Source organism: Sinocyclocheilus rhinocerous, unplaced genomic scaffold, assembly GCF_001515625.1.
Source record: "Sinocyclocheilus rhinocerous isolate Xijiao unplaced genomic scaffold, SAMN03320098_v1.1 scaffold17, whole genome shotgun sequence".
Classification (NCBI taxonomy): Eukaryota; Metazoa; Chordata; class Actinopteri; order Cypriniformes; family Cyprinidae; genus Sinocyclocheilus; species Sinocyclocheilus rhinocerous.
In genome coordinates, this window is record NW_015634017.1 from 411,417 (window position 1) to 426,519 (window position 15,103).

Consider the following 15,103-nt stretch of genomic DNA (forward strand, 5'->3'; position numbering starts at 1 on the left):
GCCGTGTTTCTTCTGTTAACCAATTTCACTCTTTTGGCAATAAAATCCAAACCACATCTTGAGCTTGAATTACGCAGAGCCGCTCAAACTCGTCGACAGCGGACCTAAAAGAAAATAAATGTCGCGTTGTTTGAGACGCGTAAAATCAAAATCTGTGAAATCGTACTACGTATATTAACATTGTGTGGATATCTACACCGGCTTTACTGCTATAAAAAAAAAAAAAGAAGGTCGCCCTGATTGCGCACACCTGTCTGTCAGGTAAGGCCGACGGAAGCGCGGTTTGGCCGGACACTCTGAAGTCTTCTTATGGCGACGCCGCTTTTTAAACCTGGTGCGCGTTGTTTCTTTATGGTTCTCGCGATTATAGGCCTGTCATTTACATCATGCTACAACTTGGAAAACGAGTCTGTCGAACCCGACTTGTCCCTTCACCATGGTAATATCCTGAGCCCTTTGCTGAAGGCTTTGTCGGAGCAGAACCCGTGGGGAGATTTCACACCACGAGCCAAACCCGACTCCAGATATGTGCGTTACATGAAGAGACTGTATAAACTATCATCCAAACCGGACAGGAGTCACGAAGCCTCTCACCTGTACAACACTGCCCGTCTGATCACGCCTCGAGAGGAGTGTCTCGAGCAAAACCGAGGTATAAACCTACTTCTGATTACTGTTATCTGAACCTGAGAGCTTGATCGGACATGTTTGCATACTGTTTATATAAACGCGGTTGCTTTTAACCCATAAGATTATGTTGTTTCAGGATTTGTGTTCTTCAGAATACTTTGCTAGTCTGTCCTTACTATTTTTTAAATTAACTGTTTACAGGATGCAAGTTATCTGTATTCATGGAATACTTTAGGATTTCCCGAAGTATTAAACATACTGCATAAAGTACAGTTAAAGCAATATCACAAGCTATACTGAATATCAGCAGCAAGTGTGAGATTGTTTTTATACTACTGTTCAGTTTACGAATATCTTAGGCTTTAGGCAAAATTAAAAATGCAAAAAGAAAAAAAAAATTTTTTTTGAGAAGATAATTAGACACATTTCCAATTCGGATTTTTTTTCTAGGTGGATTTTTTAAAATCTTTAATAAAGCCATGAACCAAAACAACCAAATAAAAGGTATTATTACCTTTTGTTTGAAGCAAAAACTAGAATGTCTATTTTTATGAGCCATTAAAGGCACAATATGTAAGTATGTAATATGTAAAACCACTAGAACAGTGTTATATGTTTTGCTGACTTGTGTACTTACATTATCCCAAATGTTTCGAAGAATGTTTAAATCCAGAGAAATAAGCAATTTTAACTAGTGACACGCACAGTGTCCATAGTGTCATTGTGTCACCTGCCAATGACGTCATAACCCCTCGATTTCCGGTTTTGTTTTTTGAAACAAAGTTTCAACGTTTTGGTTTTGTAGAAAACATGGAAACATCAAAGACGCTTTAATATGTTTTAGTATGTGGGTTAATGTATAAAGTATTTCATATGTGGGTTTAATAGACCGGTGACGACCGCACAGAGTAGCATTATAACAGAACTAAATGTATCTCGTATGATAAAACAGCGCTGCTTTACCCCACATACGCACGACCGGAAGCAGCGGAAGCGGTCGACTGTGGCATAATAAAAGCTCCGCTGCTTTCCAGCCGTGTGTCACGCTCGTTCAGCGCCTCGTTTCACTTCGACGGCTTTCAGCCTCACCCTGCTTCATTCTACTACGTTAATAAATCATTAGCTCATCCATGAACATGATTTCTGCCCGAGTCCCGTCGGATTGCCTCGGCTGTGTAGATGAAGACCACAACTCCCATGATTCCACACTCAGTCACGCCATCATCAAACTACGCCTTTGATTCTTTGTTTATTTTGAATACGCGCCCTCTAGCGGCGAAAATTACATATTGTGCCTTTAAACTACATAATGTAAGTGCAAAATATTTTACATGTATTGCAAAATACTCAAATATATATACAGTTATGCATTTTGTAGGGAGACTGATTAAATCATATACCTCTTTCTATGGTCACAACGCTTTCCCTGATTGGTGGACTCAAGGGGATAGTTCACCCAAAAATGGTCATAATTTACTCAAACTCATGTCATTCCAAACCCAAAAGAGTTTTTTTCTCTTCAGAAGACTTAAAGTCATTTCTTTTATGATCTCTTTATGAGCTTTGTTGGACAGAGGTTTCAATAAAAATCTCTTCATTAATAAATTGCGAATGAGTGAAAGTCTTGTGGGTTTGGATCAACATGAACATTGTCACCATTACTCACCTTCATTTTTGAGTGAACTAACTTTTAAGGATTGTGGGTAGAGTCATTCTTCAGCGGCTATTCAATTATACACATTTAAAAAAAATTTAAATGTCTTTTTGTCTTGAAAGTTTCCTGTGATTGTTTTCAGTTGAGATTCAGAGCCAGATTACATCTGGTACAATGACTTCAGAAAGATGGCAGCATCATAATGTTATTTTTACACAGAGATTGGTCTATTAGTAAAATCTGTTGACTTTAGCAATCTTTGTTGCATTATAAGCCAATGGTGACAGTTCAAAAATGGAAATAATGTGCAGAATCTTATCAATGGACTACTGAGAGCAAGTTAATGTGCCTTGATCTTTTCAGTGCATTTTTAACACTCAGACAGGTATGTTCTGTACAATTGTTTTGATCGAGAGAAACAACCTACATCTACTGAAAATGGGTATTATTCAACAATCTGGACCTGGAGCCGCATTGAAATCCCTCTGAAATATCTACTGAACGATACAGGGTCTTAAAAATGATTTTCATTAAAAATGAAGATAAATTTATTAAGAACCATAATTTAAAATTATATTGATATATCTTTAATATTTCTTGAGTTACAGGCGTGTAAACTTTGGAGAATGAATGAAAAGTGTTTTTCCCCATTTTTGATTGATCACCATTGGCATATAATGCAACAAAGATTGCAAAAGTCAACAGATTTTACTTATAGACCTACCAATCTCTGTGTAAAATTAAAATAATGATGCTGCCATCTTTCTGAAGTCATTTTTCCCATCCTGTAATTTGGCTTCAAATCTCAGGTGAAAATTGCCATTTTGACTCTTCTCTGCAAAACAGTGGATTACTCAGTAAATATACATCCATGACGCTTAATATTTTGGCTTTCCTCTTCAATTATGTATTTATTTAATCAGAAGAAGTAAGTTTACATAAATGTTTAACAAAATCTAAAATTTGAGCCGGGCATCTCAGGGGTCTGTTTCATAAAACAAGTTTAAGCCAGGTTTACTTCAGTTAGTCTGACTTATTGTCAGTTGATTCATCAGGGCCGGTTGCATAAACTGTTTAGACTAGTCTTAAACAGTTAGTCATCTGAATTTTATTTTTTTTTGGCAGCTGCTAGCTCTTAAGACACAGTCTTAACACGGTGGCTAAGTTGTTCAAAATAAGTCAGACTAACCGAAATAAGCCTGGCTTATTTGGCAAACTTGTTTTATGGAACAGGCCCCTGGTTGAGTTGACACAAAAATGACGGAATTTCATTCCAAACAAACTGCAGTCAAACAATCACAAGTCACTCTCAAGCACTAAATAAACACCGTATATAACTGAGGTCAAGCTAAGGATGTGTTCCTCAATGGTGCTATGTGTTATCTTGGCAGAGTTCTTCATGCAGGATATTTCCTACAGTCTGACTCGAGTGAGGTCTCAGGAGCAGCTGCTGAAGTCGGTCCTGCTTTACTCTTTCGACCACAACCACATCGCCCCCTTCACGTCGCTCTGCTATCTCGACGTGAAAGAACAGAAGCCCTCGAAGGACCAGATGTGTTCTCCGCACTTCGGCACGCAGCAGTCGGTCCCGCTTCTCAGCTTCCGCGTCCACACCGAGAGAAGGGTCCGCCGCCGCTGGGTGGAGGTCGACGTGACCTCCTTCCTCCATCCTCTCATTCAAGCCCATAAGAAAGACATCCATCTGCTGATCAACCTGACCTGCGTTGAAGACATGATCCCCAGACCCGGAGGCCAGGTTCACAAGAGCCCAGTGGAGTTAACTCACAGATCTCCGTCTCTTCTCCTGTACCTTAATGACACCAGCGAGGTTGCGTACCAGAGAAGAGCCTCACGAGGTAGGATTGTAGACCTGACATCAAACCACTGGGATGGAAAGTCCACATGGTGGGATTCGAGTTCACGAAAGAGACGAGGCACTCTAAAGAGCACCAGTTTGCCGGAAACCAGCGCGCCCAAACTCGTCCCCATGTACGACTTCCCCACAGACGACTGTGACTTGTATGATTTCAAAGTGAGCTTCAGTCAGCTCAAACTGGACCATTGGATCATAGCGCCTCACAAATACAACCCGAGGTACTGTAAGGGATCTTGTCCGAGGGCTGTGGGATATATTTATGGGTCTCCGGTGCACACGATGGTTCAGAACATCATTTACGAGAAGCTAGACTCTTCTGTGCCTAGACCTTCATGTGTGCCTTCAGAATATAATCCGTTAAGTGTTTTGACCATTGAGAACGACGGCTCCATTGCTTACAAGGAGTACGAGGAGATGATTGCTATCAGATGCACCTGTCGATAAGATTCCGTTTTTTTTGTGATGCATTGCTTTGTAAAACACTGACCTGTTTTTTTTTGTTTTTGTTTTTTTTGCACTGGCCATTCTTATAATGAAGATGATTAATGACCACATGAATTGGATAATTTGCGGCAATGTTTTGTTTAACATTACCTTTTTATCTGATTCATTAATGCTTAGAATATTCAAACCAATTATGCAATTTAATTATTTTGGTGTTTTCTTAGACACATTTTTTTTCTGTATAATAGTTATATATGCGGGTATTTAATTGGCTTAAAGGATATCTTTCTTATTTAATGAGCAGTTGTGTTATTTTAAGTTCGGTTCTTTCAGTTGGTGGTCTTGTCTCGCACTTTCTATTCCTTAAACATAAATGACAGAATTTTAAATCTTCTAGTTCTGGACAGAATATATAAAAAAAGTGTACTTCTATTGTGTTATCAGAACACTTTTACATTGTATTTTAAAACCAGGGAATTGCTGACGGTTGTCTCATGGGCAGCCTCTCTCTTCTTGATGTCCAGAAAATAAGTTGCCTTAATTGTGGGCAACTTGATATTGTGTGTATTAAGAACGTAATAGATGAGAATGTGTGTCACATGACTATTTATATAATTTATGTCTGTGTAAATTTAGTCAGGCTGGCTTTGGTTTCACAAAAGAAAAAAAAATCCCAAATGAAAATGTAAAATAAAAACAAATTCAGCAAACAAACGTTTTTTTTTTTTTTTAAATCAAACATTGTTGGCATGTCATTGTAATTTTGTAGTTTAGAGAAAAGGTTTGAAGTCTAAGAGAGCCTTAAGAACATTTCTTTATAGTAAACTTTAACAGGACTAAAGATTAACAAATATATTATTCTCTGCTTTCAAAGTGTATGATGAATTAAGAATTGATTTTGTTTATTAAATATTGATGGAGCACTGGAAACAAATGGTAAAGTTTTTGATAAAATGTCATTTTAAAGTCGGCTAAACAGGCATTTCACTCCTCACTTGGGATAAAAGTGTGGTGTAGATGTGTAGAAAAGTATGCAAATACTATTCTGTTTAAATAATCTCTTCAAACCCATTAGGCCAAGCTGCCTTTCTCCTGCCAAGACAAAATAATAAATTATATGTACAACACAAGATATAATAATTGAGCCACTTTACTTGGACAACTTTAAATATTCTGCACTCTAAGGTAAGCTTCTCTAAAAATACAGATTATATTTTAAAGAGATGAAGAAAATATAGCGTGTATCATGTGCTTTATTTAAACGCATTGCAGTATGTTTACTTGTTACTTCTATTTTATCTCTGTCGTGTTCAGCAGACGCTCTGGTTGCAGACTTTTATTTTGAAGCACAGCGCTTCCGGAAGTTTTTGAGTTAAGAGTCCCGACTGTATTCGGTTTAGGTAAGGAAGTAAGTTTTGCTTAGTAGCTGCATTTTGTAAACAACAGAATAATTAAGTAGCAGTCTCAAAAGTGCATTTAAATGTAGCGTTTCTTAGAAATTAAACGGCATCTTTCTGTTAACTTGGTTCGCTCTTTTTTTGACCGCTTGTAAGGCTAATTTAACGGTTTTTATAACAGGTCATTTCACAACTGATTAACTCTGTCTCAAAACAAACTTTCTGTCTAGATGTACACTGTTCAAAAATCATATCTAGGCAGGCATTGAGAAGACACCCATGCTGAAAGTCCACTTCGGAGAAGTTTGAAAGGGTTTTGTCATGGATCCAGAGGTGTCTTTTATGCTGCTCTGTGATCCATTACAGGCTCTTGGAGAACATCAAATTCACGTAGAAATTTCAGACAGGTACAATATAAATATCCATCACAAATGTGTTTTCTAAATTATTTTATTATGTCATATTCGTAAAAAATATTTGTACTTTTAAATATTAAACTGTCACAAAATAGGATTGGAATGAATAAATGGTGACCAGCTAGTGCTGTCAAACGATTAATCGCGATTAATCATCCAAAATAAAAGTTTGTGTTTACATTATATTTGTGTGTGTACTGTGTGTATTTATTATTTATATATAAATACACACGCATACATGTATATATTTTAAAACTATTTATATATATTTTTATTAGTGCTGTCAAACGATTAATCGCATCCAAAATAAGTTTTTGTTTATATATGTATGTGTACTGTTTATTATGTATATATAAATACACACACAGTATATATTTTGAAAATATTTACATGTATATACATTTATATATTTATATTATTATATTTGATATTATATATAAATATATAATATATAAACATAACATATTTTTCTTAAATGTATACATGTATGTTTTTGTATTTATATATAAATATGTAAATATACACAGTACACACACATAGTATGTTAACAAAAACTTTTATTTTGGATGCGATTAATCGCGATTAATCGTTTGACAGCACTAATTTGTATATTTATTGTCATTTAGATCATATATAAATATGAATATTTTATATATAAAAATTACATATTTTTCTTAAATATATACATGCATGAGTGTGTATTTCTATATTCATACTAAATATGCACAGTACGCATACATATATTATGTAAACACTAACTTTTATTTTGGATGCGATTAATCACGATTAATAGTTTGACAGCCCTGGATTAATCACGATTAATCGCATCCAAAATAAAAGTTTTGGTTTACATAATATGTGTGTGTACTGTGTATATTTATTATGTATATATATATATTTATATGTATATGTGTATATGTATATATATATATATGTGTATATGTATATATATATATGTGTATATGTATATATATATGTGTATATGTATGTATATATATATGTGTATATGTATATATATATATATGTGTATATGTATATATATATATGTGTATATATTAATCGTTTGAAAGCACTACTCTATACATATACATTTTTGATGCTACAAAAAAATGTCAAAATCTTTGACTTGCTGCAATCCCACTCTAGGTTCAATCGGCAGAGTTTTCCTGAAATCGAGCAGCACATTGAAGCTGTATGGAGTGACCGAGTGGCCAAAGAACCGTGGCTCTTCAATGGAGCTAAATTCAGATTGCATTCAGCGGTGCTGTCCGTCATGGAAAAAGGACCCGTGGCAGAACAGGCCGCCCAAAACCTTACACGCTCACAACGTGGTGAAGGAGACCAATTAGAAAGTGCTGATAAATCATCCAAAGATGAGCAGTCGTGTGTGCTCACATTACAGTTAGGCCTGACCTGTTATAAAGACTATCTCGGGACTAACTGGTCACGAGAGGCGGGGAGGCTGCAGAGTCACGGACAGAACGAATGTGCAGATCCGCAGGCCTTCCTCGCTCAGCCGCTGGGGGTCGGTGCTGTCATGGCCACGGCAGACGGAGACGTCGTCCTGCTGAGGAGAAGCCAGAAAGTGGCAGAGGCTGCAGGCCTTTTAGACATACCTGGAGGTCATCCTGAGCCAAAGGTCAGATACACTGAGAGCTACTCATTACTGCCATCATCATGTTTCCTTTCGTAAATGTACTCTTCTGCTCACCAAGGCCACATTTATCATTCAGGCCACGTCCTGAAAAGTGAAGCTGCAGGCTCTATGATCGCCCCCTGGTGGCTGGCTGCAGTACAGGCCATAAACCCCGCCCTCTCCATGTAAACGAATGGGACTTGAGTCAAAATAAAAAAATAAATTGCACTTCCAATACAATTTTCCGAAAGATGGTTTTGGTCATTTAAGGTAGTTGTTATCACGCTGATATATGTTCAATTGTTCGTTTTTGTGATAAGTTTGATTTTGCTCCGAACGAGTCTCTACTGCGCAGACTCGTGCTCCGAACTAATCTCTTCTGCGCAGACTCGTGCTCCGAACTAATCTCTTCTGCGCAGACTCGGGCTCCGAACGAATCTCTACTGCGCAGACTCGGGCTCCAAACGAATCTCTTCTGCGCAGACTCGTGCTCCGAACGAATCTCTACTGCGCAGACTCGGGCTCCGAACGAATCTCTACTGCGCAGACTCTGGCTCCGAACGAATCTCTACTGCGCAGACTCGGGCTCCAAACGAATCTCTACTGCGCAGACTCGGGCAAATGGTATTATGAAATACTGTCACAATATAAAATTACTTTTTTATTTGAATTAGTGATCCACTGATAATGACATTTCATGGCTGATTCCGTAAATTGCCTGATTCCAATACCAGTTGCCAAATTTTTTTCTTTAAAGGGGTCATATGATGCGATTTCATTTTTTCCTTTCTCTTTGGAGTGTTACAAGCTCTTGGTGCATAAAGAAGATCTGTAAAGTTGCAAAGACTAAAGTCTCAAATCCAAAGAGATATTCTTTATAAAAGTTAAGAGTTAGCCACACCTACCTAAAACGGCTCGTTCGAACACGCCCCCACATATCTACCACACTATGTGGGAAGATTTGCATAACACCGCCCAAATGTTCAAGCAAAGAAAGAAGGCGTAACTTTTATTCACGTTGTAGTATTGTTGTTGCCGCCGCCATGTCGTGAAGGCGCTGTGTGTTTCGTTGTGAAAGCGAAACTACTTTGCTTGGTCTTCCAAAAGAGGACGATATCCACTTCGTCATGACCGATTAGTTTTGTAAAAATCGACGCGTTTCAAAAAGGCGGGGCATAGAGGAGAAACAATAATGTACAGTATGTGGAAAATAATGTTTTTTTTTAACTTTAAACCGCATAAACACATTTCATTACACCAAATACACAAAATAATGTTCTTTTTAGCAGCATCATATGACCCCTTTAAGCAAATGTATTTGCTCTATAACAGGCAAACTGGCTTTAAATCAAAATATCTGTAGCCATTTGAAATTAGAGGCAGCCACTGCATTTTAATCACGATTCAAACAAAGATGCTACACACATGTTGCATGAGCATTTAATTTTTTTTGGTAAGGAAGAAAAAGAAAAAAAAGATTCGCAAACCCGCTCTGAAGCCCTGAACCGAATCAAATGATTTGCAAACCGCACTCCGAAGTCTAAATCAAATGTTTCGCGATATGCGAAGTTCCGATCTAAATCAAGAGATTTCCGAACCCCCTCCAAGTCCCGATTTGAATAATGATTTGCGAACCAACATTTCAGATCAGGACTCGTAGCGAGGATCGCGAATCATTCAATTCGTGAAATGATTCGCGAACCCGCTCCGAAGTTCCAATCTAAATCAAATGATTCGCAATACCTCTTGTGGTTTAACTGTAGTTCTTTGTTGTCAATACCTGTTTGTCTGAATGTCCCCTCTGATTGTCTGGTGTATTTTTTGATTTATTGCCAATTGCTTGTATTATTTTGTGAAACGTCCTTGGGCTCTTGACTGTCTGGTGCAGTGGCGGCTCGTGGGTTTTAAAATAGAGGAGGCACTCTAATTGTATTGGTCTGGGATCCCTGCCGATTATTATTATTATGGTGTATTTTGTTTGCCAATTGCTTGTATTATTTTGTAAAGCGTCCTTGGGTTCTTGAAAGGCTCTATAAAAATAAAACATACTATTATAATTATTACGCGACTTGCAGTCCCGTCCTGAATCAAATGACTCGCGATACGCGATCCGATTGGAGCGCTTCGAATCATTGAATCATTTTGCGACACAATAGTTTAACTGATTCAGTTTCGAAAAGCTCAATTTCACACCTCACTGCGTGCTTTTTAAGTGAATGGTTCTGCATGACTTCGAACTTAAGACTGCGAATTGTTATTGTGGACTGTTTTAGAATCCATCTGTTGCATTAAATTGATCAAAAGTCAATCTTGTAAAAAAAAAAAAATTTCTAATTCAAATAAATGCTGTTTTTTCTATTCATCAAACAATCATCAAAGTTTTTTTCCACACAAATATTGGGCAACACGACTGTTTTCAGCATTGATAATAATCAGAAATGATTCTTGAGCAGCAAATCAGCATATTATAATAATTTCTGAAGATCATGTGGCACTGAAGACTGGAGTAATGATGCTGAAAATGCTGTTTTTTCTATTCATCAAACAATTATCAAAGTTTTTTTCCACACAAATATTGGGCAACACGACTGTTTTCAACATTGATAATAATCAGAAATGATTCTTGAGCATTTTTCTTTTATTACAGGTGAACGTTCCCGTCAGTTCTCTGAGCAAACCGGTGTTTATGGGAATTGCGCTGAACCACACTAGTGCAGGACGACCCAGTGCAGAGTTTTATGTCCGGTAAACATCATTCATATGATTTGTGAATCTTCCACATCCACGTGATGAGCTGTTAGCTTAAAGAACCAGTCATTTATGTGTTATTTACTCTGTGAAGATGCACCTTGACAACGGAGGATGTGAGAGATTTCTACAGACATGGAGGTCCAGAGGCACATGAGTCCACTGAAATACTGTTTCTGAGTCGAGCGGTAAGCGTTTATTTATAAAACGGAGAGTTCCGGTCCTTGATTCTGATTGGTTGAGCCACGTTCGAAGCTAAATTGTAATAATATTTCACAATTTTTGATCAAATGCAGCCTTGGTGAGGAGAAGAGACTTATTTCAAACACATTTAAACATCTTTATTCCAAATGAAATGCAGTAGTATCTGTGTGTGTGTGTAGATGTTGTGTCCAGGGGTCGGTGAGGAGGCCATATGTGCTGATCTCCTGCAGGGTAAAGAGAGAGCCGTTGTTTCCGAGATCTTCTCCTCGGTGTGTGCAGAGATCAGTGATGAGGTGTGTATCTGTGGATTTACATTCGATAGACGATGCTTCAAACCCGTACTGGGAAATTGTTGAAATGAATGCTGCTTTGTGTTCTCATCATCTCTGTCTTTTTTTGTTGTCATTCTTACTCATCACAGGTGAACGTTCCCGTCAGTTCTCTGAGCAAACCGGTGTTTATGGGAATTGCGCTGAACCACACTAGTGCAGGACGACCCAGTGCAGAGTTTTATGTCCGGTAAACATCATTCATATGATTTGTGAATCTTCCACATCCACGTGATGGCGTACCTTAGCTGTTATAAATTCACTGTAAACCACGGCTTCACGGGGCTTATTGCTTTAATAAATTGTTTAGCTTATTGCTGTTTTTTTTTTTTCATATTCACATCCTCTTTACATATGCAAAATGCTTATAGGATACAATTGTTACAAATCGTCAAAAACAGAGTACAAATACATAAACAGGAATTTCAAAAGACATTCTTTATCGCATTTCTATGTCATTTTCTTAACTCTGTTCTACAGAAAATGTTCCAATTAAACGAGCGCGCCCCCCTGTGGTCAGAGATGTGTCCTTCAGCGAAGGGTGCAGTACTGCTGTATCAGAGGGTGATGCCTGATTGCTGAATTTAATCAGATACTCAACCGCCTCTGAATAGTTGCACAAGCAGATCATATAAACACGAGTAATTACACCATTTAAAGAAACAGTTCACCCACATATGAACATTTGCTGACAATGTGCTTACCCTCCGATCATCCAAGATATAGATGAGTTTCTTCATCAGATTTGGAGAAATGTAGCTTTGCATCAGTGTCTCAGCAATGGATGCTCTGCAGTGAATGGGTGCCGTCAGAATGAGAGCTGATAAAAACATCACAATAATCCACACCACTCCAATTCATCAGTTAACGTCTTGAGACAAAAGCTGCGCGTTTGTAAGAAACAGATCCATCATTAAGGCACTAAAATATGAGTCTATTATTCATAATAATGCTTCCTCCGGTGAAAAAAAAGGCTATCTCCTGTTGTCTCTCACATCAAAATCCACACACATATTTGTTTTGGACTGTGCAGATTTCTCTCCTGATTCAGACCAGACTTTTTTTTTTTCCACTGGAGGAAGTCTTATGATGGATTATGGAGCCATATTTTAGTTAATAATGTCTTAAAAGATGGATTTGTTTCTTACAAACATGCATCTTTTCACAAGATGTTAACTGATGGACTGGAGTGGTGTGGATTATTGTGATGTTTTTATCAGCTCTCATTCTGACGGCACCCATTCACTGCAGAGCATCCATTGCGCAGACACTGATGCAGTGCTACATTCAAATCTGATGAAGAAACAAACTCATCCTAATCTTGGATGGCCTGAGGGTGAGCACATTTTAATTTTTGGTTAACTATTCTTTTAATCTATTTTATGATCTATGAGGGCTAACAGCTTATTTTGTTCTGAATTGATTTGAATAATTTTCATAATATATATATACAGAAGTTCTTGTATTGTATACATGTAAAGTGTATTTTGCATCGTTTTCTATGGAAATCTATTATTTGTGACAGACTTTAATTTGAAATTTATTCTTGGTGACAGAATTTAAAGAAACATCTTTTTTATACAAAATTAATAAAGGATTAAAAATAAATGACTTGAGACCTTTTAATTTGGTGCAAGTGTCAGTTTGGGATTCTCAGTGAAAGTCTTTTCAAAGAAGCTCAAGTGAACATTTATCAAGCCCGAACAAGTTAATAAAATATTACCTGGAAAATATTCACTTTGTAGTCCCACTATTGACGTTAAATGTATTAACCTGATCAGAAACATTTTCAATTCAAATGTATTTGTGGAGTTTCCACAATAAATATTTGTCTAAAACAGTTTTACAGAGAATATTCCCCTACAAGCCACAAAGAGCTAAATGTGACAATGGCAAGGAGAAGATCTGTAGAAAGATTTACACACATTTACAAAATGTTCTTGAATGTCTGTAGTGCAAATAAGTAGAGAAGTGTCTTTACAGTACACTGTTAATGGTAAAATCTATGGCTGTCGATGAAATCAATCACGATTCAGTGTTTAGTAAAACTGTATCAAATTCAGAAGAACATCCCTAAAGATACATTTTAACAGTCCTTGATAATTGTAACAGATGAATATAAACATAACCGTCTATGTATGAGCAGCGCTGACATTCTGAACAACTGCTTTTGTGTTCCACAGAAAAAAGCCATGATGACAGAATGTGGAGTTTTTGGGTTTAGCTACCTGTTAAAAACAAACTGCCTTCTGGTACTCAAGCTGGCTCCTCATTATAAGCAATGACCTTTGCTAATGAAATTACACAGACAGAACCAATTATTTTTGTAACCCTACAAGCCACAAAGAGCTAAATGTGACAATGGCAAGGAGAAGATCTGTAGAAAGATTTACACACATTTACAAAATGTTCTTGAATGTCTGTAGTGCAAATAAGTAGAGAAGTGTCTTTACAGTACACTGTTAATTAGAAAGCGGAGTAAAACTGTATCAAATTCAGAAGAACATCCCTAAAGATACATTTTAACAGTCCTTGATAATTGTAACAGATGAATATAAACATAACCGTCTATGTATGAGCAGCGCTGACATTCTGAACAACTGCTTTTGTGTTCCACAGAAAAAAGCCATGATGACAGAATGTGGAGTTTTTGGGTTTAGCTACCTGTTAAAAACAAACTGCCTTCTGGTACTCAAGCTGGCTCCTCATTATAAGCAATGACCTTTGCTAATGAAATTACACAGACAGAACCAATTATTTTTGTAAAGGTGAAACACGCACTGATTGGGGTGTTTATCAGTTCTGGGATTATCAGAACGATTCTAACTCGAACAGCCATAATACACACTGCCATAACGACTCTGGTTTTGCTCAGACGAGCTCCACTGCAAGAAAAACAAAGATCTATTAAGTATATGCATTTTTTTCAATTCTATTTTTCAAACGTCCACAGACTGGCACCCATATGATTTTCTTACCTGGCCAGTGTACGGTCTGTAATAATTCCTGTATCGCTGTGGGTCGCTGCTGCATCCGTAAGAGCGACACAAGGCAGATGGATGGCGACCCTAAGAGCACAATCCATCAATATATATACAGTTCCTGAGTAAAAGTATAAATATCCTAAAAAAAAACATTACTCTAGTAAACGTATTAAGTACTCTTTTTCAATTTTACTAGAGTAAAAGTACGAAAGTATTTGACTTCTAGTGTACTTTAAGTATTAAAAGTAAAATGTACGAATCAATGAATGACTATTTTGTAATTTTAACATATACTTCATGCAGGGTTGCCAGGTCTGCGAAACAAAACCAGCCTAATTGTGTTTTATCGTAATTTTCTCCTCCGTCAGGAGTCCGCTCCTTCAAAGAGTGGAGTTAAACAGCTTGCGCTTTTATTGGACATTTAGTTAACAAACAACTGACAGTCGTGACCTAAATATGATTTTCATTTACAATAATAAATACTAAAATTTGACATTAGTAACTTTATTTTTGCGCAATGAGACACGCACTCAAGCTTTGAGGATCTGCCATTCTCGGCTCATTTTGAATCCAACTTGTGAATTCACTGAATTTTTAACTGCAGACTCGCTCTGACTGGATACTTTGAATCAGTGAGTTGTTTACTGCAGACTCGCTCTGACTGGATCATTTGAATCAGTGAGTTGTTTACTGCAGACTCGCTCTGACTGGATTATTTGAATCAGTGAGTTGTTGACTGCAGACTCGCTCTGACTGGATCATTTGAATCAGTGAGTTGTTGACTG

At 37.3% G+C, this 15,103-nt stretch overlaps 3 protein-coding genes across 4 annotated transcripts in view; 2 read left to right on the forward strand and 1 right to left on the reverse strand.

Annotated features, from left to right (window-relative positions):
• gdf9 (growth differentiation factor 9) lies at positions 1-5,306 on the forward strand. The gene is made up of 2 exons (XM_016558918.1): positions 1-652; positions 3,676-5,306. Exons 1-2 carry the CDS (start codon positions 310-312, stop codon positions 4,602-4,604), a joined length of 1,272 nt encoding a protein of 423 aa, XP_016414404.1. The 5' UTR covers positions 1-309; the 3' UTR covers positions 4,605-5,306.
• Positions 5,307-6,210: 904 nt separating this feature from the next.
• LOC107745087 (nucleoside diphosphate-linked moiety X motif 22-like) lies at positions 6,211-12,022 on the forward strand. Its single transcript, XM_016558919.1, has 5 exons — positions 6,211-6,408; positions 7,564-8,056; positions 11,185-11,298; positions 11,427-11,524; positions 11,706-12,022. The coding sequence occupies exons 1-5, from the start codon at positions 6,323-6,325 to the stop codon at positions 11,914-11,916; spliced, it is 1,002 nt and encodes a 333-aa protein (XP_016414405.1). The 5' UTR covers positions 6,211-6,322; the 3' UTR covers positions 11,917-12,022.
• Positions 12,023-13,806: 1,784 nt separating this feature from the next.
• LOC107745085 (heterogeneous nuclear ribonucleoprotein U-like protein 2) overlaps positions 13,807-15,103 on the reverse strand; it is a 16,408-nt gene continuing 15,111 nt past the window's right edge. For both annotated transcript variants that reach the window (XM_016558917.1, XM_016558916.1), the window contains 2 exons: positions 14,313-14,402; positions 13,807-14,219 (listed from right to left, as the gene is read on the reverse strand). In XM_016558917.1, coding sequence (XP_016414403.1) covers positions 14,157-14,219; positions 14,313-14,402 — 153 coding nt within the window. In that variant the 3' untranslated portion in view covers positions 13,807-14,156. The remainder of the gene's footprint in view (positions 14,220-14,312; positions 14,403-15,103) is intronic.

Bases quoted from the DNA above. Each gene is read 5' to 3' on its own strand.
- gdf9 (XM_016558918.1), top strand. From the start codon at position 310: ATGGCGACGCCGCTTTTTAAACCTGGTGCGCGTTGTTTCTTTATGGTT. The intron at 653-3,675 runs GTATAAACCTAC...TTATCTTGGCAG, and splicing joins GTGTCTCGAGCAAAACCGAG to AGTTCTTCATGCAGGATATT.
- LOC107745087 (XM_016558919.1), top strand. From the start codon at position 6,323: ATGGATCCAGAGGTGTCTTTTATGCTGCTCTGTGATCCATTACAGGCT. The intron at 8,057-11,184 runs GTCAGATACACT...GTGTGTGTGTAG, and splicing joins GAGGTCATCCTGAGCCAAAG to ATGTTGTGTCCAGGGGTCGG. The intron at 11,525-11,705 runs GTAAACATCATT...AAATGCTTATAG, and splicing joins AGTGCAGAGTTTTATGTCCG to GATACAATTGTTACAAATCG.